The sequence below is a fragment of the Lissotriton vulgaris genome, chromosome 2_1 (genome assembly GCF_964263255.1).
Source record: "Lissotriton vulgaris chromosome 2_1, aLisVul1.2, whole genome shotgun sequence".
NCBI classification, from domain to species: domain Eukaryota; kingdom Metazoa; phylum Chordata; class Amphibia; order Caudata; family Salamandridae; genus Lissotriton; species Lissotriton vulgaris.
Genome location: NC_141687.1, coordinates 831,658,745 through 831,683,487, shown reverse-complemented (window position 1 = coordinate 831,683,487; position 24,743 = coordinate 831,658,745). Strand labels below are relative to the sequence as shown.

At 47.0% G+C, this 24,743-nt stretch overlaps 1 protein-coding gene across 4 annotated transcripts in view; it reads right to left on the bottom strand.

Annotated features, from left to right (window-relative positions):
- DIP2A (DIP2 acetate--CoA ligase A) overlaps nucleotides 1–24,743 on the bottom strand; it is a 964,533-nt gene that overhangs the window by 628,598 nt on the left and 311,192 nt on the right. For all 4 annotated transcript variants that reach the window (XM_086956246.1, XM_086956248.1, XM_086956245.1 and 1 more), the window contains one exon: nucleotides 20,621–20,749. In XM_086956246.1, coding sequence (XP_086812372.1) covers nucleotides 20,621–20,749 — 129 coding nt within the window. The remainder of the gene's footprint in view (nucleotides 1–20,620; nucleotides 20,750–24,743) is intronic.

The following is a 24,743-nucleotide window of genomic DNA, read 5'->3' as shown; positions in this document are numbered from 1 at the left end:
ATGAATGCTTCAAAAGTCTATTTAGGTTTCTTTTGCCGTTGTGCCTGAAAAATAGATGTTTGTCTTTGAGAATTCTAATCTGCCTCATATCTTGCCTCACAGGTTCTTTTTTTGAGTGATGGAAGCTCCAAAGAAATAGTCATTTTTTCAGTTGTACTTTTTCTTTCAGGCTGGATCTGTGAAGGGAGTCTGCACAAGAGGTTGTTCCCCAGCTGAAGGCTATTTTCAAAGTTGAGTCTTTTCTAAAGTTTGAACTGGTTTTCCAGACAGAGCATCTTCTATAAATCAATCCCCATTTGAGGTTTAAATTCAGCCCAGGATAAATCCTCTTTTCAAGTTCAATCTTTGAGACAGGGCTGATCTTTGGTCAGATTTCGCTTGCACTGTGCTTGCAAAATCTCATATGAAATTATTTTTGTTTTAAATCTTGAAATGGTGTTAGAGCCCACCCATTACTTACCTTTCCTTACCATTGGCTGGTACCCACGTCACTTTTACTTACAATTGCTGGCTCCCATGTGGCTCTAACATCACTTTGCTTACCACAGGCTGGCTCCCACGTGGCTCTGACGTCACTCATTAACTTGCTTTCTATTGGTCAGCACCTCTTCGCCTCGCTCTTATTCCTGGGCTTCAGGTCTTCCAGTCTGCTTCCTGCCGTGGAGCCTAGACCAAGTACTACTTCCGGCGACCAGTGTCCCTCCACTGCAAGTTCTGGCAGGTACTCTTTCTTTCCCAACTTGTCCCGCTCCTTGACCTCTGCCCTTCGCTGCTGCTTTTTCAACCCCATTCTCGTCCCGCTGTGAGTGCATGCTTTAGAACCTCTTTGGTCTGTGTTTTATCGTCCCAAAAAGGCAGAAAAAGCGCTATGAAGTGGTAAATGCTCGCCACGTCATAGCACTTTGAAAACAAAAAATCTTTTAAGATCCAGTGAGCCCCAAATAAGGCAATAAAGACGTTTCGTGGCAGACCAGGATACAATGAAAATCATAAGCAAGACAGTCCCATAATAGGTTTTCTTTACTTAAATGCATTGTAAGGTGACCACACATGCCCTACTTATACGGACAGTTCGCAAATTCAGCTTAATGTCCGTTGACAGTTATTTATCAAACTGCATGTTTTAGTCTGTGTCAGGTCCCAAGACAGCCAATCCAATGGTTCAACACATAACCTACGAGTTGTGTTTTGGTTTGACTTGTGTAAAGTGATCTAAGATTAGAGCACATGCAGTAATTCAGCCAATCTAAGAGCGCTTCGAAAAATTCACAGAGTTTATTGGCGGTGGAGTCTACACGTGCCTCTGGTCGTATAGAAACATTGTGGGACCCTGCTCAGGGCTGGAAGGGTGACTGTCAATGGCCATGAGGTACATGCAGTTTAGAGCAGGCAACGTTTTATCCCATTAAAGAGTGACTTAAGGTGAGTTAGTCATGGTTCGACCAGAAAACGTTGAGCGTAGTCATGACAGTTAATGTTCCATTGCCTTTTTTTTGTTCCCAGAAGTCTAACAGAAGCGTAGAAATAGCGCGACATCCCATAGGTTGTGCGTCTGCATCTTTCTATGGCTGCCTAAACTCATCATGTAAGGCAACGAGATAGAGGCATTAAAACATTGCATAATACCATGTATTTATGCAGATCAGCATTTTTGTGCTAAACATATTTCATAAACAATGTTGTGAAATAAAAATATTGTACCAAACTGCCTTTTTAACTAGCTCATGCCTTCTTAAGCAGATTAGTGCAATATAACAGTTGGGGCATGTTTTCCTTCTTTAGATTAGACATTTGCACCAAACAACACTGGCAGCATGAAGGACTCCTGAGTTAACCCCTTCTCCTACTGAGGTACGTACATGACCTATTTATTACGTTTATTCTGCGGATAAAATGTAAAGGAACTGTAGGAAGGTGGATATCTGACTATGGTTGCCCCCAACATTTTGCCTAGTGTTTAGCTGGTTTTCGACTTAGTTGGCCTGGGATCCTGCTATCCAGGACCCCAGGCTTCCTGCTCTCTCTGTTAAAATGGACTCCATGTGCCTTAGGTACATATCTAATTGGATACTGGGTCACCTTATCAGTCCCTGTACAGTGTGTAGGAAGGTACCTCCTGACTATGGTTGCCCCCAACTTTTTGCCCTGTGTTTTAGCTGGTTTTTGACATAGTCGACCTGGGACCCTGCCAATCAGGACCCCAGGCCTACTGCTCTCTCTGTAAAATGGATTCCATGTACCCTAGGTACATTTCCAATTGGTACTGGGCCACCTTATCAGACCCTGTAACTCAGGGCATAGGTGTACCCAGGGCCTACCAGGGGCTGAAGCATGTATTATGCCACCCCTGGCTGGCCTCCTAAATTTGACACAACTGGCTGCATGACAGCTGGGGCAAAGTCGTGTAATCACCCTTTGCTGTAGATATAGTATACCTATATCTAACACTAAAATGGACACACAGATTCCTATCAGTCACTCCTATGGCAGGCCTTGACAATCCTGAAGGCAGAGTGCTTGGAATCGTGTGAGATGGTGCTCTGGCATGAGCTGAGCCTGTCTGCAGCTTGCGGAACCAAGTCCTAATAGCTGTTCCATGATAACGCATACCATATACTCTTAAGTGCATTATAATCCTCGCGGTTAAATGCTATCTTTGGTATTGCTTTATCAAAACATGTCGAGTAAGGTGTCATACAAATTGGAATACTAACCCCTCGCCAATTCTGGCGACGGGGTTAGCATTCCACCCTTCTAGAGGGACACGACATGGATGTAACTGTGAACCCCGGTTAAAGTTAAACGAAGCCTCAGCTCCACAAAATGGACGCTGCCACCACAGACACGAGTCTGACCCCCTGCAGCTGGGAGTCCTTCCAGCGAGGGGAGCCTGGACAAAGGGTTTCCTGTCAAGGGCGGTGCTAGCACCGTCCCAGACAGGGTTTTGTGTATCCTGGGTAGGCAGGGCTTTACAGGAAGGTGACTGCTGAGTGGCACCCCGGTGCTCACTACGCATAGGCCGGTCAGAACCAGTTCCAGGGGCACACCAGCCCCTGGCCTGGGGGAAGTCCGGCATGGGAGAGAGGTGTAACCACCCCCCTCCTAGTCCCACCCATAGGCAGGACCTAGTCACCGGGTCAGCCCCCTTTTTTGGTATAAAGATAGGAGCGGGCCCCCTGTTCAAATTAGATCATCTTTGGAATCAAGACACGACTTTCTGCGAAAGACGTCAAGATTTCCTTCTTCAAGATTCTCCTTGTGGCTAAGGAGTAGTCACCCTGCATCAAGCGGGCACCATCCTAAGAACACTGCGGTCTGCTGCAAGTCCTTCCTCAGGAATCCGACGACCCAGCTCGACGAGACCCAGCTTCCCTGGCACCTCTGACCTCTACTCACCTCTACAGCCAAGCTGAGAACTGTGAGTGCGACGAGACCTCGAGGGACCGACGATCGCCAAGACTGCACGACTTCTTTGCAACAAGCCCACCGTGTGCTCCACTGGTGAGTGCTTTGGGGTCCGAGAAGCCCCCACCCTGAGCAGCTCCAGCACCGAAGATCAGCCCTCCAGCATCTCCACGATCTGCGTGGGGCCCTTCTGCTTTTGCCTGCTCACTGCGCTGTGTGGCTACTAGCCGGCTGGCTTGTGGCCTTCTTCACGACGCCCGACGACATCACTGCTGCTGGTCTGGTTGCTCCAGACTGGCCCTTGCTTCCTTGCAACAGAGAAGCACCCCGGACCCTCCTGGTCCACTCCAGACGCCATTTTGAGTCCACCGCGTGGGCTTGAATTTGCCAAGGCTTTGTTGCCCAATCCTGGGTCCAGCGACGCCGACAGCTTCATCCATCGTGGGACAGCTCGCTCCTCCATCCTGGTCGCCGACAACGCCTCCTGGTCCGTGAGATCTGCGAGCACAGCGTCACCCACTCACCTAGTCGAGGTGACTACCATCCGGTGCCCTCCTGGTGCCACCTGACTACTGGCTAGTAGTCTCGAACTTGGTCCCCTCTGCTTTCAGGTGTCATCTTTCTTCGATCCAGGCTTGGATCCATCGAACTTTCTTCACTGGTCGCCTGCCAGCAACTTCTTTCTTCCAGGCTCCTGGTCCGACTACGAGGATTCCTGACGTCTTTTGAGACCTATGCAGCTGCAGCCCCTGGGCTAGGTAACTTCGGCATTTCGGTGCCCCAGCATAGCCTCACTATCCAAGGGTCCGAATCCACTTTCGTTTTCTTCCTACCAGGTCGGGTTCGCCCGAGAACACTAACTTTGTCATTACTAGCTACCATAGACTTTGTCCCGCATCACGCGTGAGAGTGCACACTCTGCACCCGAGTCCCCTAGGCCTCCTAGAAGTAATCTGAAGATTCTATAGTCAAGACCTAGCGATTCCAAAGCCTATTAGTACTGTACTTACCTGCTAGTAATTTCGCATTCCACTTCCAGAGTATATGGTTTTCCGTGCCCCTCGGGCATTTGTATATACTGTGCTAACTTAAGTATTTTCGTAAGACTTTTGTTTTGTGCTTAGTACCCTGTCCTCATAAAGAGTACAGGGCTGTTGTGATTCTTAATAAATATATTGTTTATTTTCATAACACTTGTGTGGTGTCCTTTCACTGGGTGTTCAAGGGGTATATGTGTGGTATAACAGCTGGCTTAACACGCCCTCTCGAGTCTTTAGCCTTAGACTGCTCGTATCCACGCTACTAGGATAGCTGGTCTATAAGGTTGACTTACAACCAATCATCAATAAGGGTTGCTGGACTGATACATAGTGTTCACTAGAATAGTGAGCACTGCATATCAGGCCACCTTCTCACATTGGTGAGCAGCGGTTGGGATTTGAGCTTGCTGTTGTTCTACCACACGTATCCTAAGAATATCTTGTTGAAAGATCACATAAGTACTGTTAGGTACATATAACTTAGCTTAGAATACTCTGAGTTCTACTGAACCAGCTGTTGCAGCTCCTCAAGGCTTAGCACACCTTGGCTGTAACTCTTAGCAAGGGATCAGTAGGCAAACACATAGTGTAGGTAGGTGCATCACTTACACCACACTAGAAGCATGTCTAACCACGGAGAGTCTACTGAGACCCCTCAGGTGGTTGAGGACCCTCCACAGGCCTCTTCTAGATATGCAGCCCTTAGCTTCCAGGAGATGAGACAACTCTGTACATCCAGGAAGATAAGACAGGGGTCTAACCCCACACTCCCATTCCTGATTGGTCTCTTAGAGACTTATGATGCCAAGAGGGCTGGTAACCCAGACCCCTCTAATCCAGGTGGGAGTAGGCCCCCCTTACAGGGTCCCTTTGATAACCATGACCATCCCCTCCAGGAGGCAGATGATGCTGAGGATGAGGATGAGGATGAGGATGAGTTGTCAGGGGATGAGGCAGACAAGGGACAGGTAGAAGTCAGCAGACTAACCAGGTCCAACTTAAGCAGGTATGAGAATGGTACTAGGGGAACCCTGGGACCCCTCTCAGGCCAGCTTAACATTGGGAATGGACAAGTTAGGTCTCTATCCAGAGGTTCTAGCAGATCCCTTCAAACCAATGGCTCTCAGGACTCTGCTCTGAGGAGGATGACCTCCCCTCAGAGGAGAGTGTATGAAGCTAAAGAAAGGGCAGCTAATCTGAGGATTGAAAGGGAAGAACTTGCCCTGGCCAAAGAAAGGCTTGCCTTTGCTAGAGAGCAACAGTTAAGTGGGGTAGTCCCCACTGGTGGCAGCAATATACCTAGCAATAGGGAAAGGAGTTTTGATACAAAACACCTGAATAAGATAGTGCCCCCCTTTAAACAAGGGGATGACATCCACAAATGGATTACTGCTTTGGAGAGGGCCTGCACTGTGCAGGGTGTTCCCCAGAGTCAGTGGGCAGCTATCTTGTGGCTCTCCTTTGAAGGTAAAGGTAGAGATAAGCTCCTCACTACTAGAGTTGAGGATGCTAACAATTACCAAGTCCTGAAGAATACACTGGTTGATGGGTTTGGTTTAACCACTGAACAGTACAGGATGCTGTTCAGAGACACCCAAAAAACTCAGTCTCAGGATTGGACTGACTTTGTTGATTGTGCCACTAAGGCTTTTGAAGGCTGGCTACTGGGTAGTAAGGTTACTGATTTTAAAGGATTGTCAATCTAATTATGAGGGAGCAAATCTTAAGTAATTGTCAGAACCAGTTATTACACCAGCACCTGGTAGACTCTGATCTGACCTCTCCACAGGAATTGGGCAAGAGGGCAGACAAATGGGTCAGAACCAGGGTCAGGCCTAAGCACCAGGGTGGTGACCAAAAGAAGGAATCAACCAAGCCTCAAGAGAAGGGTGGGGATAAATCCACAGAGAAGACTTCCCAAGGGCCCCAAAACTCCAACAAGGGTGGTGGGTCCCAGAACACTCCTTCAGAACAGAAGAAACCTTATTGCCATACCTGTAAACAGGTGGGCCATTACAAAAGTGATGCCAAGTGCCCTAAAAATAGCAATAAGGAAAACATACCCCCAGGTAATACTCCCAGACCTCCTGTTACCACTAGTGGTAATCCCCCAGGTGGTGGGAGTGCCCCCAAGAATGTGGTGGGCATTACTTTGGGAAACCAGGAGGACTATGGCCTAGCCAGGTCCCCTAACAACACTCTTGTCTGTGAGACTGGCTTGGGGTTTGCCAACTTCACTACTGGTTCCCACATTTTGGGAAAGTATAGACAAGAGCCCTTTATCAATGGTCAGAAAGTTGAGGCATACAGAGACACAGGGGTCAGTATCACCATGGTGATTGACCATCTGGTCCCCTCTGCTCAACTGACCCCTGGTTTCCTTTACCAGGTGACAGACGTTCATGGAGTGAAGAGAAGGCATCCCATGGCAGTAGTCGAGCTCAGTTGGGGTAATGTCACAGGGCCCATGAGAGTGGCAGTGACAGACAACCTACCTGTAGATTGCTTACTGGGGAATGACCTGGAAATCTCAGCATGGGCTGAGGTGGAGCAAGAAACTCACTCCAGAATGATAGGCCTACCCAGAAAGGTTAGTGGGGCAGTAATAGCTGCAGCCCCAGTCCAAGCACCATTCCTCCCTGAAAAGGTTGGAAGGGCAGTGGTAGCCACTGCCCAGGCTCAGACAGACTTTCCAGAACAGGATAGGAGGGCAGTGACAGTCACAGCCCAAACACAAACTGAGTGCCCTCCTGAAAAGGTTGGCAAGGTTGAAATGGTCTCAGCCTCTACTCAAACAGATAGTGAGGTTGTGAAGCCTGAAACAATGGATCACTCCACTCAAACAGAGAGCATTGAGGAGGAAGAAGAGTCTTCCCTCTCCCAGACACTAGGTGAGAGCCAGCCTCCTCCGGGAACTGACTCTACCCCTGTTGAAGGAACTGCCCCAGAGGTAGTCAGGCCTAGCCTGGCAGAGCCCCTGATGGCAGTGGACCCTTCCCAGGTGGGACCCAGCCTGGAGCAGGTAACCTGCACCTCTCTACCCTGCCTCAGTCAGCCCAGGGCTGAAGAGGTCAGGGAGGCCAGTGGTGGACCCCAAAGGGCCCCCAGTCCAAAAGAACCCCTTAATCAGCAGATTAGGATCACTGAAGCTGGTAAACCTAGCCAAGTGAAAATAAAACAGACTCCTGAGGGATCCCCCTTAAAAGTAGTTAGGGACCTCCCACAGCTGGACACTGTTGGGCACAGCCAAACATGGGGCCTAAAAACCCCAGAGCTGACCTGTCCCTCCAGTAAGCCAAACAGAGGGACTCAGCCTCCAGCTTTAGGTAGCCAGAGACTGACCCTGAGAGCTCAGTGCATCTCAGCTAAAGAAAGAAAGGCACACATGATGAATGGTGACTGGAGGAAGTTGAGCCCAAAGGTAGAGGAGCCTCACTTCAGTACTCCATCCCAGCATCAGCCTTCTTCTTTCCCAAGACACACCAAAGACAGAGATTCCCTATGGTGGAGACCCTCAGATACCCTTAGGGTGAGGGGTTGCCTAGTGGACCATGACACAGGGGGAAACCAAGCCAGAGCTGGTCCTTCCTTATATGGCCACTTGGGTAATAGAGGCTTACCTGGACAAGGATAGCCTTATCTCCTTTCGTTTGGGGGGGGGGGGGGGGAGGGGGGTTGTGTAGGAAGGTACCTCCTGACTATGGTTGCCCCCAACTTTTTGCCCTGTGTTTTAGCTGGTTTTGGACATAGTCGACCTGGGACCCTGCCAATCAGGACCCCAGGCCTACTGCTCTCTCTGTAAAATGGATTCCATGTACCCTAGGTACATTTCCAATTGGTACTGGGCCACCTTATCAGACCCTGTAACTCAGGGCATAGGTGTACCCAGGGCCTACCAGGGGCTGAAGCATGTATTATGCCACCCCTGGCTGGCCTCCTAAATTTGACACAACTGGCTGCATGACAGCTGGGGCAAAGTCGTGTAATCACCCTTTGCTGTAGATATAGTATACCTATATCTAACCCTAAAATGGACACACAGATTCCTATCAGTCACTCCTATGGCAGGCCTTGACAATCCTGAAGGCAGAGTGCTTGGAATCGTGTGAGATGGTGCTCTGGCATGAGCTGAGCCTGTCTGCAGCTTGCGGAACCAAGTCCTAATAGCTGTTCCATGATAACGCATACCATATACTCTTAGGTGCATTATAATCCTCGCGGTTAAATGCTATCTTTGGTATTGCTTTATCAAAACATGTCGAGTAAGGTGTCATACGAATTGGAATACTAACCCCTCGCCAATTCTGGCGACGGGGTTAGCATTCCACCCTTCTAGAGGGACACGACATGGATGTAACTGTGAACCCCGGTTAAAGTTAAACGAAGCCTCAGCTCCACAAAATGGACGCTGCCACCACGGACCGAGTCTGACCCCCTGCGGCTGGGAGTCCTTCCAGCGAGGGGAGCCTGGACAAAGGGTTTCCTGTCAAGGGCGGTGCTAGCACCGTCCCAGACAGGGTTTTGTGTATCCTGGGTAGGCAGTGCTTTACAGGAAGGTGACTGCTGAGTGGCACTACGCATAGGCCGGTCAGAACCAGTTCCAGGGGCACACCAGCCCCTGGCCTGGGGGAAGTCCGGCATGGGAGAGAGGTGTAACCACCCCCCTCCTAGTCCCACCCATAGGCAGGACCTAGTCACCGGGTCAGCCCCCTTTTTTGGTATAAAGATAGGAGCGGGCCCCCTGTTCAAATTAGATCATCTTTGGAATCAAGACACGACTTTCTGCGAAAGACGTCAAGATTTCCTTCTACAAGATTCTCCCTTGTGGCTAAGGAGTAGTCACCCTGCATCAAGCGGGCACCATCCTAAGAACACTGCGGTCTGCTGCAAGTCCTTCCTCAGGAATCCGACGACCCAGCTCGACGAGACCCGGCTTCCCTGGCACCTCTGACCTCTACTCACCTCTACAGCCAAGCTGAGAACTGTGAGTGCGACGAGACCTCGAGGGACCGACGATCGCCAAGACTGCACAACTTCTTTGCAACAAGCCCACCGTGTGCTCCACTGGTGAGTGCTTTGGGGTCCGAGAAGCCCCCACCCTGAGCAGCTCCAGCACCGAAGATCAGCCCTCCAGCATCTCCACGATCTGCGTGGGGCCCTTCTTCACGACGCCCGACGACATCACTGCTGCTGGTCTGGTTGCTCCAGACTGGCCCTTGCTTCCTTGCAACAGAGAAGCACCCCGGACCCTCCTGGTCCACTCCAGATGCCATTTTGAGTCCACCGCGTGGGCTTGAATTTGCCAAGGCTTTGTTGCCCAATCCTGGGTCCAGCGACGCCGACAGCTTCATCCATCGTGGGACAGCTCGCTCCTCCATCCTGGTCGCGGACAACGCCTCCTGGTCCGTGAGATCTGCGAGCACAGCGCCACCCACTCACCTAGTCGAGGTGACTACCATCCGGTGCCCTCCTGGTGCCACCTGACTACTGGCTAGTAGTCTCGAACTTGGTCCCCTCTGCTTTCAGGTGTCATCTTTCTTTGATCCAGGCTTGGATCCATCGAACTTTCTTCACTGGTCGCCTGCCAGCAACTTCTTTCTTCCAGGCTCCTGGTCCGACTACGAGGATTCCCGACGTCTTTTGAGACCTATGCAGCTGCAGCCCCTGGGCTAGGTAACTTCGGCATTTCGGTGCCCCAGCATAGCCTCACTATCCAAGGGTCCGAATCCACTTTTGTTTTCTTCCTACCAGGTCGGGTTCGCCCGAGAACACTAATTTTGTCATTACTAGCTACCATAGACTTTGTCCCGCATCACGCGTGAGAGTGCACACTCTGCACCCGAGTCCCCTAGGCCTCCTAGAAGTAATCTGAAGATTCTATAGTCAAGACCTAGCGATTCCAAAGCCTATTAGTACTGTACTTACCTGCTAGTAATTTCGCATTCCACTTCCAGAGTATATGGTTTTCCGTGCCCCTCGGGCATTTGTATATACTGTGCTAACTTAAGTATTTTCGTAAGACTTTTGTTTTGTGCTTAGTACCCTGTCCTCATAAAGAGTACAGGGCTGTTGTGATTCTTAATAAATATATTGTTTATTTTCATAACACTTGTGTGGTGTCCTTTCACTGGGTGTTCAAGGGGTAAATGTGTGGTATAACAGCTGGCTTAACACGCCCTCTCGAGTCTTTAGCCTTAGACTGCTCGTATCCACGCTACTAGGATAGCTGGTCTATAAGGTTGACTTACAACCAATCATCAATAAGGGTTGCTGGACTGATACATAGTGTTCACTAGAATAGTGAGCACTGCATATCAGGCCACCTTCTCACACAGTGCACAGGTACCCAGGGCATAGGTGCACTCAAGGCCTACCAGGGGCTGCAACATGTATTATGCCACCCCTGGCTGGCCATCCAAATCTGACACAACTGGCTGATCAATCAGCTGGGGCAAGGTGGTGTAATCACCCTTTGCTTTAGATATAGTATACCTATATCTAAACCTAAAATGGACACATATACTCCTATAAGTCTCCCTGGAGGCAGAGTGCTTGGAATTATGTGAGATAGTGCTCTGGCATGAGCTGAGCCTGTCTGCAGCTTTCGGAACCAAGTCCTTTAGCTGTTTCCATGATAACGCTATACCATATACTCTTAAGTGCATTATAATCCTCGCGGTTATTGCTAACTTTGGCATAGCATTATCAAAACATGTCGAGTAAGGTGTCATACGAATTGGAATACTACACCCTCGCCAATTCTGGCGACGGGGGTAGCATTCCACCCTTCTAGAGGGACACGACATGTACCTAACTGTGAACCCCGGTTAAAGTTAAACTCAAGCCTCAGCATCACAAAATGGATGCTGCCACCACAGACACAAGTCTGACCTCCTGCTGCTGGGAGTCCTTCCAGCGGGGGAGGCTTGGACAAAGGGTTTCCTGCCTTGGGAGGTGCTAGCACCACCCCAGACAGGATTTTGTGTATTAAGTAGGACAGACCTGAAAGGAATGAGACATGCCTGGGGCACACAAGGTGCCTCTGTGCATAGCCCGGTTCAAACCAGTTGCTGGGGCACTCAAGCCCCAGCTCTGGCGCAAAACTGGACAAAGGATAGGGGATGTAACCACCCCCCTTCCTGGTCCCACCCATAGGAGGGACCTAGTGATAGTACAGCCCCCTTTAGAATAAAGGTAGGAACGGGTCCCATATCAAGTTAGATTATCCTGAATTGATTTTACAATAAGAAACTCTGGACTTCGACGTTCTGCTCCACAGAAGACGGAAGAAATCTCCCTTGTGGGCAAGGAGTGTCCACCCTGCACAAGTAGGCACCATCAAGCGTCCAGCGGCTTAACTTTGTCATCTTCCCTCGAGGATCCAGACTTCAGAGCCCGACGAGACCCGAATTTCCAGACATCTCTGACCTCTACCTACATCTGCAGCACAGCTGAGATCCGTGGGTGCGACGAGACACGTGGGACCGGCCATCTTGAAGAAACTGCACTTCGCTTCCAGCACGACTTCTGAGGTATCCTCAACGAAGTGCTTTGGGGATTGAGAAGCCCCAGCCCCAAGCAGCTCCTGCACAGAAGATCAGCCCGCCAGCATTAATCGAGATATGCATGGGGCCCTTTTGCTTGATTGCTGCTCGACGCGTTGTCGGGTCACTTGCCGGCTGGCTAGAGACCTCCTAGACGACAAACCTTGAAATCCACAACGCTGGTCTGGTTGCTCCAGACTGGCCCCTGCTTCCCTGCAAAGGAGAAGCACCCCGGACCCTCCTGGTCCGCACCAGACGCCGATTCCACTCACGGCGTGGGTTGCCTTTGCCAAGGCCTGTTGACGCCAAATCTGGATCCAACACCGCCGACAGCGAGAGCCAGCGTGGGACAGCTCGTGCCTCCATCCTGGTCGTCAAAGACACCACCTGGTCCACGTGGCTGCAGAGTCAAGCGTCCACTCTTCACCTGATAGCGACGACAGCCTCTGGTTCCTTCCTGGTTCCACTCCAGTCACTGGCTAGTGACTTTGAACATTGTCCCCTCTGCTTTCAGGTCTTCAGCTTCACTGATCCACCCATGGATCACACCGGACACATCTTCCTCCTGGTCGCCTGCAGCATCTTTTCTTTCAGGCTCGATAGACTTCAATGCAGAAATCCGACACGACTTCGCTCCTATGCACCCGCAGCCCGTGGGTGAGGTAACGAGAGCATTTCGGTGCTCAAGGGTAGATTGACTCTCCTAGTGTCCAGATTCACAGTCGTTTTAGTCCTATCTAGTCAGGATTGTCCGTACTCACCTTTTTCTTGAACTGTACTGTCCATAGATGTTTTTACGCATATCGCGTGTGAGTTCACACTCTGCACACGCGTTTCGTGGGCCTCCTATTACTTACCTAAAGTTAGGATAGTGTAGTCCCAGCGATTCTACAGCCTCTGGACAGCTCCATTCCTTCTATCGACTTCCTTATACTACTTGTTTAGTATATGGTTTGTTGCACCCCTAGGGCAACATTGTAACTCGTGCAACTTAACGTATTTTTCTCAAGAGTCTTGTCATGTGCTTAGCCCTCTGATCTCATAAAGAGTTCAGAGGTGTTTGTTAGTTAATAAATATCTTGTTTATTTTCATAACTACCTGTGTGGTGTTCTTTCATTTGGTATTCAAGGGGTTATATGTGGTAAAACAGCTGGCTTCACATGCCAAAAGAGTTTAGCCTAAGACTGCTTTGTCCATGCTACCATTAGGATAGCTGGTCTATAAGGTTGACTTACAACCAATCACCATAAGGGTTGTTTGGACTGATACAAGGTGATCACTAAAATTAGTAAACATCATATATCAGGCCAACTTCTCACAGGAACAATGCTGGCAGAATAGTTCAGGATTCACCAACGAAATACGCAGTAATCTGCAGGTCCCTTCGGATGTCGGTAAATTGAGTGATGCTAAGTTGAGTTTTTAAAGCATATAGAAACAACATAATGCGGTAAAAGGTGTTATTTAATAACAAATTAATAATAAAACCAAGGGTAAAAAGCAGAATTACTTAAAATCTTAAGGAAGTACTTGTTTTGCAAGTTATCACATGTTAACTTCAAGGCCTCTTTGTAGCTACAAATGGCCTCTGCTAATAAATCAGTAGCTATACAGAGTATATACACCGTTTGCTCAGGGAAGAATATATATTAAGAGGTGGGCAAACTAGGAACTTCATGTGGAAAGCTGGCCCAGAACTCGGCCAGGGACATGGATTCTATGTCCGGACCAGAGGCTCCGATTATGCTTTTCTTTCTTCGCTTTAATTAATAGACAAATATCACAGCAGCGAGAAAAGCAATATAAATGACTTTAACCTTATAACATAGGAAAAAAGTTAATTTATGTCCAAGAAAACAATTAAAAGTCTGAACCCGGACTACAAAACCCATAAGTCCATCGGATATGCCACATAACAAGTCCTTCCACAGTGTTCATGCTGGATAGATAGGTCCTCCATTTTGAGTGTCCCTCCTCTTTCTTTGATGCTTCGCAGCCAGTTATGTAATTTTTCCTATGTCTTACTTGTATTTGCTTGTATTTGCCTCATTGCGGTTATTTGTGATCCCGGAGAATTAGGTCTGTAACTGACAGTGCCTGGGGAGATTTTATTGGCGTATTACTGTCTGACGTTGCAGATTCCTTGCGACCGCGGGATCGTTTAGGCTCCTTACGTGGCCGCCTCTATTTTTTCTGAGGTGCTTCACAAGCCTGCTAGGGGGTCTCAAACGTCTCACTGCTCCCGCAGTGCGGTCTCCTCAGATGAGGAACCGCGCTGCGTGAGCTGGACCACCGTGAGCCTTGTCCCTGCCGCCCTAAACACCTTAACACCCTTCGGGGTCTGTATCCTCCCCTGATTACCTGCTCATTAATGCCCCGGCGGGGGTCATTATTGCGGCTCTGCCGCATTTATCACCTTCAGGCGAATTTTGCACGTTTACTTCGTTGAGTGCGCTAGGTGGCGGTTTGGGCCCAGTCAGCCTGCTGAGGGCCTGCGTGCTCCTGAGGCAAGTGCAGCCTCGATTGCGATTTTACTCTGCACGTTAAATTCTTACAGCCTTTTGGTCTGCCCACATTGGCTTCTGGTTTTACCAGACTTTTCAAACACCTGAGGCTGCCACCTTTAGATGTACTGTGATTTCCCCTACTGTTACCTCTAGACATGACTAGTATTCAGTTGTTGGATTCATTGGTTTCTACCACCATGGAACAAAAGGATGTTTATGAGGAGGAGGAGGTCCAGAAACACCGCCCTTATGATGACGATTTTTTGAAACTGTGGACAGCTCCATTTACAGGTGTGTAAATGAAGTTGTGGGTCCCATGTAGCATAGCCTTTCGGAAAGCATTGTATGGGTGTGCGCAAACTGGTGCAAGCCCACTTAGGGCTCCCAGTCCCTACTAGTAACATGACCCCTGGGGAGGGTCCCCCGCCACCTAAGAAGTGTTGCATGGGGTGATCCTGAAGAGGTGCAGGAGGTGGATAAAGATGCATTCAAGCGCGTCCCATCACCTACTCCATTGCACAGCTGGTTGACGAGGAGGTATCCGAGCTGCTCACCAAAGGGGCAATTTTTAGCTCAGCTCTGCATCCCCATGGGTTTCTCAGCAACATCTTTTTGGTAGACAAAACCGATGGGGGGGTGGCGTGAGGTAATCAACCTCAAGGAATTCAATGGGTGGTTGATTTAGCAACATTTCAAAATGGAAGAGGTTCATCTCCTCTGGGGCGTCCTTCTCCCAGGCGATTGGATGGTCCGTCTGGACCTCAAAGATACCCAGCGGAGGAGTTCCTTCGGAGCCAGGGCATACGTATGATTGTTTACCTGGACGACATCCTACTTATGGCACAATGTCCCAGGAAGTTAGCTGTGTAGTTACAGTAGACGGTGTGAATCTCTTGAAGGGGTTGGGTTTGGGCTTTGAGACAAGTCAGTCCTCAACCCTGCTCAAAGTGTAGTGTTTCTGGTATTTGTTGTAGATTCACTTTGTTCTTCCTTAAGCCTGCCGTCTCGGAAAATGGCAAATACCCGGCACAAGTTGAGGCAGACTACCTCTCTCCGTCAGATTGCCAGGGAGGTGGGCCTTCTCTCCTCGTCCATCCAGGCGATCTTTCCGGGGCCCCTCCACTATCGAGGCCTACAACGCCACACCATCTGAGGAGAGGCCTGTCATACGATCAGACGGTTCCCCTCTCGAAGGAGGTAATGGAGGAAATGTCATGGTGGCTCACCCACATGGAGGGATGGAACAGCCAGGAGATCTTTGGGTCGGTCCCAGACCTAGTCATAGAATCCGACCAGGTCGAGGTGGGGCCCCCGCTGCGGGGAGTTCTCCACCGGTGGCGCCTGGCTGTCAGACGAACAGGCGTTTGGAGCTCCTAGCGGGGTCTTTCACCGTTCGATGCCGGACCAGGGACAGAGTGAGTTCATGTGTCCTGTTAAAGATGGACAACGTCTTCGCGGTCCGGTATGTCAACCACTTGGGAGGTCCTTCTTCACGAGCCCTGGTGAATCTGGCAAAGGAATCTTGGGACTATTGCCTAGCCCATCACATATCTGTGACAGCAGAGTATCTGCTATGCCAAGCCAACCAAGTGGCAGATTGGCACTCCAGGCATCTGAGGGATCATCCAGGGTTCTCTCAGCCTCATGGCATGGCGGCTTTCAGGCGATGTTGATCGCTCCCAGGGCTTTCTAGATCGGCTGAAGTCCTCTTATCCAAAGCCTGGGCAGACAGTACCTCAAAGCGTTACCGTTCCGCCTGGACGAAGTGGATGCGTTTGTGTCTTCGACAGGGTTTGGATCCCATGGTCGCAGGCATCATTCCCATTTTGAATTTTCTAGCAGAGTTGGCAACAGGCGGCCTAGCGTACCGTTCTATTAACGCGGTGCGTTCTGCGATTTCGGCAGCTCATTGCCTAGTGGAGGGAGCTCCGGTTGGGGAACAACCCTCCGTCTGTAGACTCCCAAGAGGTATTCGCCTTTCTTTATCCTCGAAACCAGGCTGTTCTGTCCTGTGGGAAATCAATCTAGTCTTGAATCTCTTTCTCTCTTGGCAGAACAGTACGTACCTTTCTTTGAAGGAAATCTCAGCCAAATTGGCCATGCTATTGTGCATGGTCTCGTGCCTCAGAGTTTCAGATGTTCGCGCACTGGACATCTCGGCGAGAGTTTTTTCTCCAGAGGGTGTTACATTCATAGTGGGTCGCCGTACTAAGTCTTCGTCTAGAACGATTTCGTACCCAGCTTTTTCTGACGTCCCCAAGCTATGTGTTGTGAATTGTCTCAAGGCAGACGAGGATATGACTCTAGAAAACCGCACAAAGCAGTCTCCTCACCTACTATGGCCAGGTGGGTGTGGTGGGTCATGCAAGAGGCGGGCATTGCCACAAAACAGTTCGGAGCTCATATAGAAAGGGGTGAAATGGCTTCAAAGGCTTTTTCCCGGGAGCCCGTTTGGAGGACTTAATGCGCGCAGCGGATTGGTCCTCGGATTCCACCTTCAAGTGGTTTTATTTCAAAGCGGTTGTGAATGACGTACATTTGGTGGTAAGAAAGCTTTAAACTAGCATATTCCAAGCATCCGGTCCGGACACAGAATCGAAATTTGCCTAGCATAGTAACGGTAAGTTTCAATTCTATAAAGGACACAGAGGCGAGGATTGTCCCTCCCAGGGGATGCTCTCGTGCGAATCCACCCATTTGTTAGTAACAAGTTTTTTCAATTTCTTGATGGATACTAAAATTGGTCAAATGCGGTGTTTACGTTTTCTCATTAGCAATGATATGCTTGAGCTTTGACTAAGATGATTGGATCTCGGGAAATCTTACGTTGTCTATGTGTTTTAGGGATTGACGGTTCAAAACAGGAACAATAGCAATGTGCCGTGACTCGCGCAAATAAAGAGGAGGGACACTCAAAATGGAGGACCTATCTATCCAGCATGGACACCAGGCAGCCACCTGACAACGCGCTCCCACCGGGCAGCCATCAGACATCACACACCCACTACCTACCTCATGCCCTCTCCCCGATCACGCAGTCCTTGGGTTGGCACCGCTAAGAGAAAACTCCAGCATAAGACTTGCTTTCCATAGGCTTTGAGGCTACCTCTTGACCCCTCTACCTCTATGTTACACCTCGGATCCCTCAACCTCTCTACCTCAACGACGCACCTCTGATGTTCAGCAGAACTGTAATTTTTTAACACTTGTCTCTGTCTACCTTGCCACTATCCTGAATTTGTCATCTCTACATCATGTTGTAAAGCGCTCCGATACCCTCGGGTCTGGCCAGCGCTATAGAAAACCTCTAAAATAAAAAATAAATTAAATAAATAAATAAATGTAGCATAGCCGATGGACTTATGGGTTTTGCAGTCTGGGGTCAGACTTTTGTTTGTTTTCTTGGACCTAAATGAACTTTTTTTCCTATGTTATTGGGTTAGTCATTTATATTGCTTTTCTGGCTGCTGTGAAATTTGTGTATTAATTAAAGCTGAGAAATAAAAGCATAATCCTCGCCTCCATGTCCTTAATAGAATTGAAACTTATCATTACTATGCTAGGCACATATTGATTCCCTCTAAGAGGCAAAGCACACGCCAAGGCATCAGAATACTCAAAGTAAATGATGCAGTTAAAGTACGAGAGAGACAAAGATAATTGTTTCACATGTTTAACTTTAGTACATTAAATTATACGCAGTAATTGACAGTTATATGCGACATACAAACATGTATTTCCTCCCCCTCCAGTGCACCGTCTTGAGTGAACATAAGATGTCAAAGTGCACTGTATTGTTATCATATATTGTTGTATGGCAAGTCATTTTATAGACTATTAAACCTTACATTTTATGATATATATATATATGTATTATATACACACACACCCACACACACGTACACATCTCAAAACATGATCAGTATATGTATGTATGTGTATGTGGGGGGAGGGGTCTATTTACATGTATGTAAGAAAATGGTTTAAAATTTTTTAAGTATAAATATATTTTTTTTAATTAGTCGTCTGGCTATGTAGATATTACATGTATGCACATACGGGAGTGTGTGAGGAAATGGGGTTTATTATATGGTGTGTTTGTGCAATCTCATTGCATAATACACTTACCAACCCCTCTAGGACCCGTAGATTAGTAACAAGTGATAAGCATTTAAACAGTACCAAAGCAAATAGGAAAGAACGACCCGGCGCTCAAGAAATCCGAAAACAATTTATATAACAAGTGTTGGCAAAACCAATAGGTTACACAAGTGCAATACCTATTGGCTTGGTCGATGTTTTCGACATGTTGCACAGCAGTTGAACTGCTGTGCAGTATGGCTTAAACCAAAAAATAGCACTATGGCGCGGTCAATGCTGACCGCATTATAGCTTTTTTTTTGTATTTTTTTCTTTAAGATATGTCGCACAACAGCCCAACTGATGTGCAACATGTAAAACAAAAATGGATAAAGCCAATATATTTCACATAGGTGACACCTATAGGCTCTGCCAATGCTTGTATAAGGTGTTTCAAAGTGAATGCTTTTTTGAGGTGCATCTTGGACACAAAATCAATTCTCTTTTTGTGGACAATCTGTGCTCTGAAGTCAAACTCTTGGAATAAGGTTTTTTTTATCTAAAGCACAATTTGGTCCAATTTACTCATTTACTGACATATCATTGTAACCCAATGAACCTGTGTGCTGAGAACTTCGAAGATGACGACGTGGGAATTATCTATTTTGTATAAGTCTTAGGTGCTCTTTCTGTCCTAGGCAATTTATATTTCTGTTGGTTTTGCCAAATCAATTCATCGTTAAACCAGAGCCTTCAACTGTGAAGGAGGACAGTTTCCACATTATCTACATCCAGATCAATTTGCATGGACAGCTTTCAATAGAACTCATCCCCATCTGTTTTGGTGCCTTCATCAAACTTGTCTTTCAGACGCTCAGAATCCCACAAGGCAAAACAGTCCAGACCATCAGGGCCTTCATGGTGTATTATGCGAAGAGCCTTTCTTTCCGAAGTCAAAGTATTTGTGCACCAAAACATTTCTGAAATATTTTCAGCATAATTCTGTAGTAAACACAGACCTCATAATGGTCTTTTTTCTAAGGATAGCAGGTATGCCTGCACTTTCCATTCTCCCAACCCCACACCAGAGTCATTCTTTTATAACATGGAGGCTCAGGCTTTAAATCTGTTTGTGTCAAATATATTTGCACAGAGAATTGCCACTGTTCCACAACTGCTCTGAGTTTTTCAACGAAGCAATTAACCAACTCATAAGCTGATGGAGGAATATTAAATGTTAAGCGGAGGCTGTGTCCCTCTGCATTGCGGGTTTTATGGATAATGACCATGAGGCGGGTGATGCAAACCTAAAAATGAAACCTAGTCTTCAAAGAAAAGTTAGTTGCAATGGCAATATTCCAATGGTATTTAGTTTGTAGAAGAGAGCACAACATGCATATACAACACAGTTGGTGCAAACATGCATGTATGAATGTAAATGTATGTTCTGTGGGTCACAAACGTATTCTGCACTCAAAAATTGAGCTAATGTGCACTTAAATGCTACTTTGCTGTGCAAATAGCATTGTCAATTGGACCACAAGAGTTCGGAAACATTCTCCCTTTCTAGCCTTTAGCACTGAACAATAGTAGCCTTGTTTTTGGTCTACAATAATGATTCTAAGACTGTTAAAGTCAACTAATCTCCTTCTGCCTTCCTGATCAACAGGGAGATGTAGAAGAAAGGTTGCCTTTGCTTTTTATTTGCAAGATGTAGCCGAACAGGTGCTCAGGCTATATTCTAGTCAACAACCGCTGAGGAATCTATAGCTGAACTTTAGTTTGCCAAAACACCACTAAAAGACTATTGTCAGAGCTGAGAACTCATGATGCCAAGCAAAGAATGGCATGTGAAACAGCTACTGGCTTATAAATCAAAATTAGGAAGCAAAAATTAAACCACTGAGTAAGGATTGGGGAACTTGGATTACAGAAGCAACACAAAATTCTCAGTGATGAGAAAACATGGCCATCTCCCTATTGATGGAGTGCAATTTATTGAGATATTAGGATTGTTTCACTTAATGGCACACTGGTTCTCACCATCTGCAGTTTCCAGAACGCTGCTGTTGAACCCCTTGGGGATTCCCCGTACTGATGCAACTTGTGGACGCTCATGGTAGGAGTGTTGTATAAGGCCTGTGGTCACATCAGGGGGTGCGGAGTGAACATCTAAAGAAAAAAAAGGAAAAAAGATTGAATGGACCATCCATCCTCTTGTATCCTAAAAAGGCAACATTGCTAAATGTGCAAGCCCTCTGTATCGCAACTGCTTTTCAGCCAAAGCACAGAGGTAACTGTGCAGTATGAATCTAAGCACTATTTGATTTTCTCTCAATCATCACATTCACCTGACACATACGACTCACCATCCACATGACACAATGCCGCCTCACATGGATACAGCGTTTTCATCAAGATTTGCACTAGCAACACTGAAGCAGACTTGGCAAGCAATCACAAAAAATAAATAAAAATATTCTGCATCAACGAGCTCAACATTACAGACCGTGAATACCTCAGAGAGAGGTTATCCCATTCCAAATTTCACCTGCTCCTTCCCTCTTGATATACACAGAGAAAATCCCTCTGTGGGAAATGTAAGGTCGCTAAACTGGACACAATGAGCAAGTCACAACTAAATTACTCCAACCTCTACATCCTGGGATACCTCAATATCTGGTTTGACAATGATGTAGCATCAACCACAGCTATTACTTTCAGTCTAGAAAGAGATCCTTAAAGATATCTTTCAAACAACTTGTGCAGGGAGTCTCCAAAGATATTTCAAATCGTGAAAATAAAGTAAAATAGATTACATCATACCTCAAGGACATGAATAGCCTTGTTTTTATACCACCATCTACATCAGCTCTTCACAAAAAACAATGTGGAGTTACCCAAGGATCAATCCCTTCCCCTCTCTCATTAAACACACATCTCACTTCCTAACCAGATCCGAAGGTTTCTCTTGCTATAACTATACAGATGATACTCAAATCATCGCAGACATCCTAGATGACATACAAGAATGAGGACTGGATTAGTCCTAGGTGCTATAGATACAGGAATGATGAAAAATCAATGGAGCTTAAAGCCTCAAAACCTGCAAACAATGGGATAAACATCAACCTATTGCCATATGGCCTGTGAAACCTGACGCACCTCCAACCACATCAAGAGAGGTGAGGAACTTAGGAGTGATCATGGACTCGAACCTATCCTCAATATTATTACGATTGCGAGAAACACCATTCATTCCATGAAAACCTTATGCAGGATCTTCCCATACTTTCCATACCAACAAAAGCTGCAGGTCAATCTCAAACTGGAGATATGCATATTTGACAATGCAAATGGCATCTACCTTGGAGCCAACAGATTAATTATATATAAACTATCAAGAATTCATGAATTCAGAATGCTACAGCAAAACTACTCCTCTACTTACACTCCAGAAATACATTATACCAATCAAACAAGGACTCCACTAGCTACAGGTGGTGAAAACATCAATGTTTAAAGCATAGTACTAATAGCCACCCAAGGATAATGACCACTATACCATCAAATAAAAGGTAAACTGTACAAACAAAACCGATGACTCGGCTTCAGATCAGCCCACAGATCATCATTCCACGTAACAATAAAGAATCAATAGTATTAAAAAGAAAGCTTAATCAAAAAAATCCATAGGAGGATTTTCTTTCAGTCCAAGCAGCCAAAATTGTGAACTCTCTATCGGCCAAAACTAACGGCATCCAGGAATACAATTTCAGGAGAGAGGTGAAAACCTGGTTATTCTTGGGATAGCCACTCCCAATCACAAAACCAAACACCCTGGAACATCACAGTCCAGTAGATAACAGCTGCTACTGGCTACAGCCTTCAGCCAATCTTTTCTAAAAATGTACTGGTCACCCCAGCACGCCTAATTTTATTTCTGGCATGCTGCTTTATTAAACACCAAGGGATCTCATAGCCAATTTCACCCACAACTTGCCCAAAACCAATCCCATTTCCCAATAGGATCCCACGGATCCCAATCCCAGCACTGATAAATTAGCATGAAACAAATCCCAGCACTGATAAATTAGCATGAGACAAACACCTTCAGGGTCAGAACGGCTCTCTGCAATCATAACATAACAGGTGTATTTGTAAAGTGCACGATTACCCGTAGGTGTCTTGGCGCTGAATAACAGATGTTTATTGTTGCCCAACTCAATGGTACTCATTTTATCGACCTCCGATGGATGAAAGGCTGAGTGGACCCGCCGGGATTTGAACTTGTGACCATGAGGTCGAACACAAGCCCCTGAAATGGACGCATTAGTCCACTGAGCCACCAGACCCGGATTAGTATCAACCACCCTATACCTACTGGACAGGCAGATTACAAAAATAGGCATACCACAGAATAATCTGTCAACGAATGCTAGCCAAGAGAGGGCATCTGTAGTCCCAAAAGATGCCTAGATTCCATCCTGTCTATTGTCATGTTCAACATATACATGGAGCCGCTTGGTGCTTTACTCCTAGATAACAGCAATAAGATTCACCAAAATGTAGAGGATAAAAAAAATATATTTAAAAATCTCCTCAGCTTCAGACATCCAAATGACTCAAACACTGCCTGCAAAACATCCAGACCTGGATGTCCACTGCTGACCTGAAGCTTAACTATCACAACAGGATTCCTGTTATCTGCCAACTACAACAACCAAGAAAAAGTACAATCCAGATTCAATTACATTAACCTTGAAAGCTTTGAACCCCAACTGCCAAGTCACTTGGATTCACCCTAGACACCAACCTCATTGTCATTCACTGCCACAGAAAGAAAAGACAGCCTGGTACCAGGTCTCTCTTCTAAAGAAAGAGAAACAGTCCCTTCGAGAAAGCAACTTCAGGACCACTCTCGAAGCCCCTGTAATTTTCCACCTGGATTGTGGCAACAACCTGCTCAGTGGACTAGCAGACTTCACACTGGCACCACGTAGGGGCATACTACACACCTCAGAATGTCTCAATCAGAGGCTTAAAAAATATGATCACATCACCCACATTCTGATGGAACTACATTGGCTTCCTTTGTCAGGCTTCAGCACCTTAAAAACAAGCCCCATCTTTTATGAAACCATCACAACCAACACACCTGCATATCTTGCAGACAAGCTCACCATGTCTGGTGGTTGTCTGCAATCCTGCATCCAGGACACAATCAGACTGTGAAAAAAGAGGTGACATCAGACTGCAAAGAAAGAGGTGTAAGAAAGAAATAATAAGTGTGGGTTGAACACGGACCAATAAGGCCTTGCTTTGCTAGTGCTTTGATGGGTCCTACCCTTCTCAGATCACCCTAAGCATACAGAGGGTCAGGCATGCCCTGTGTGGTATGGGCACCCCTTGAAACTGGCCTACCGAGCTTTTTGAGGCACCTGGGGGTCCCTGCATTGACGTGGGAAACCTGGAGCAGTGGTCAATGTCTGGGCGGGAAAATCAAGTTGACTGTGGTGCTTGGAATACCATGCAAGAAGGAGTGCTGTTTGGTACCCAGTTGACTGCAGTCTGCCTAAGTGGCTGTGTGGAACAAGAATCAGAAAGGTGACCTTCCCAAACAGCTAAGAGGCTCACTCTGACTCCCTTTATCCTGAGTCACTCATGGAATGTTGCACATCCTGCCTAGAAGAGGCCTAAAACAGAAAATTAGGCATATCAATGGTATGATGGACACTGAAAAGGGAAATAAAGTTTGGCATAAAACAATAAATTCTACGGGCCACCCCATCTTTGTGGTCTTCAATAAAGGCCTTGTCCACAGTTAGAACTAGTTTGTTAATCCTACAAAGGGAAGAGATTGTAATGAGGATGGCTACCATCCATGACAAGTGTGCAACAGTGTAAAAGCTAAAAATGGCAGCCCAATGTGCAGAATAAAACCAGCTTTGAGGTCTCAACCAGGCAACAGTGGAACTCTGGGGGTGAGGGGTCATCCTTTTTTAAGGCCTTCCACAAAGGTTTTGCCAACCAGTAGCTTGATTAGTGACTGGTGGTGGTGTTTTTTTAAGTAAGCTGCCAGGGTAGCTAACCGAACCTTGACAGAGTATACACTAGCTCTGCCTCCTGTAGGCACAACAAATAGCAGATATTTTGTAACAAGGCA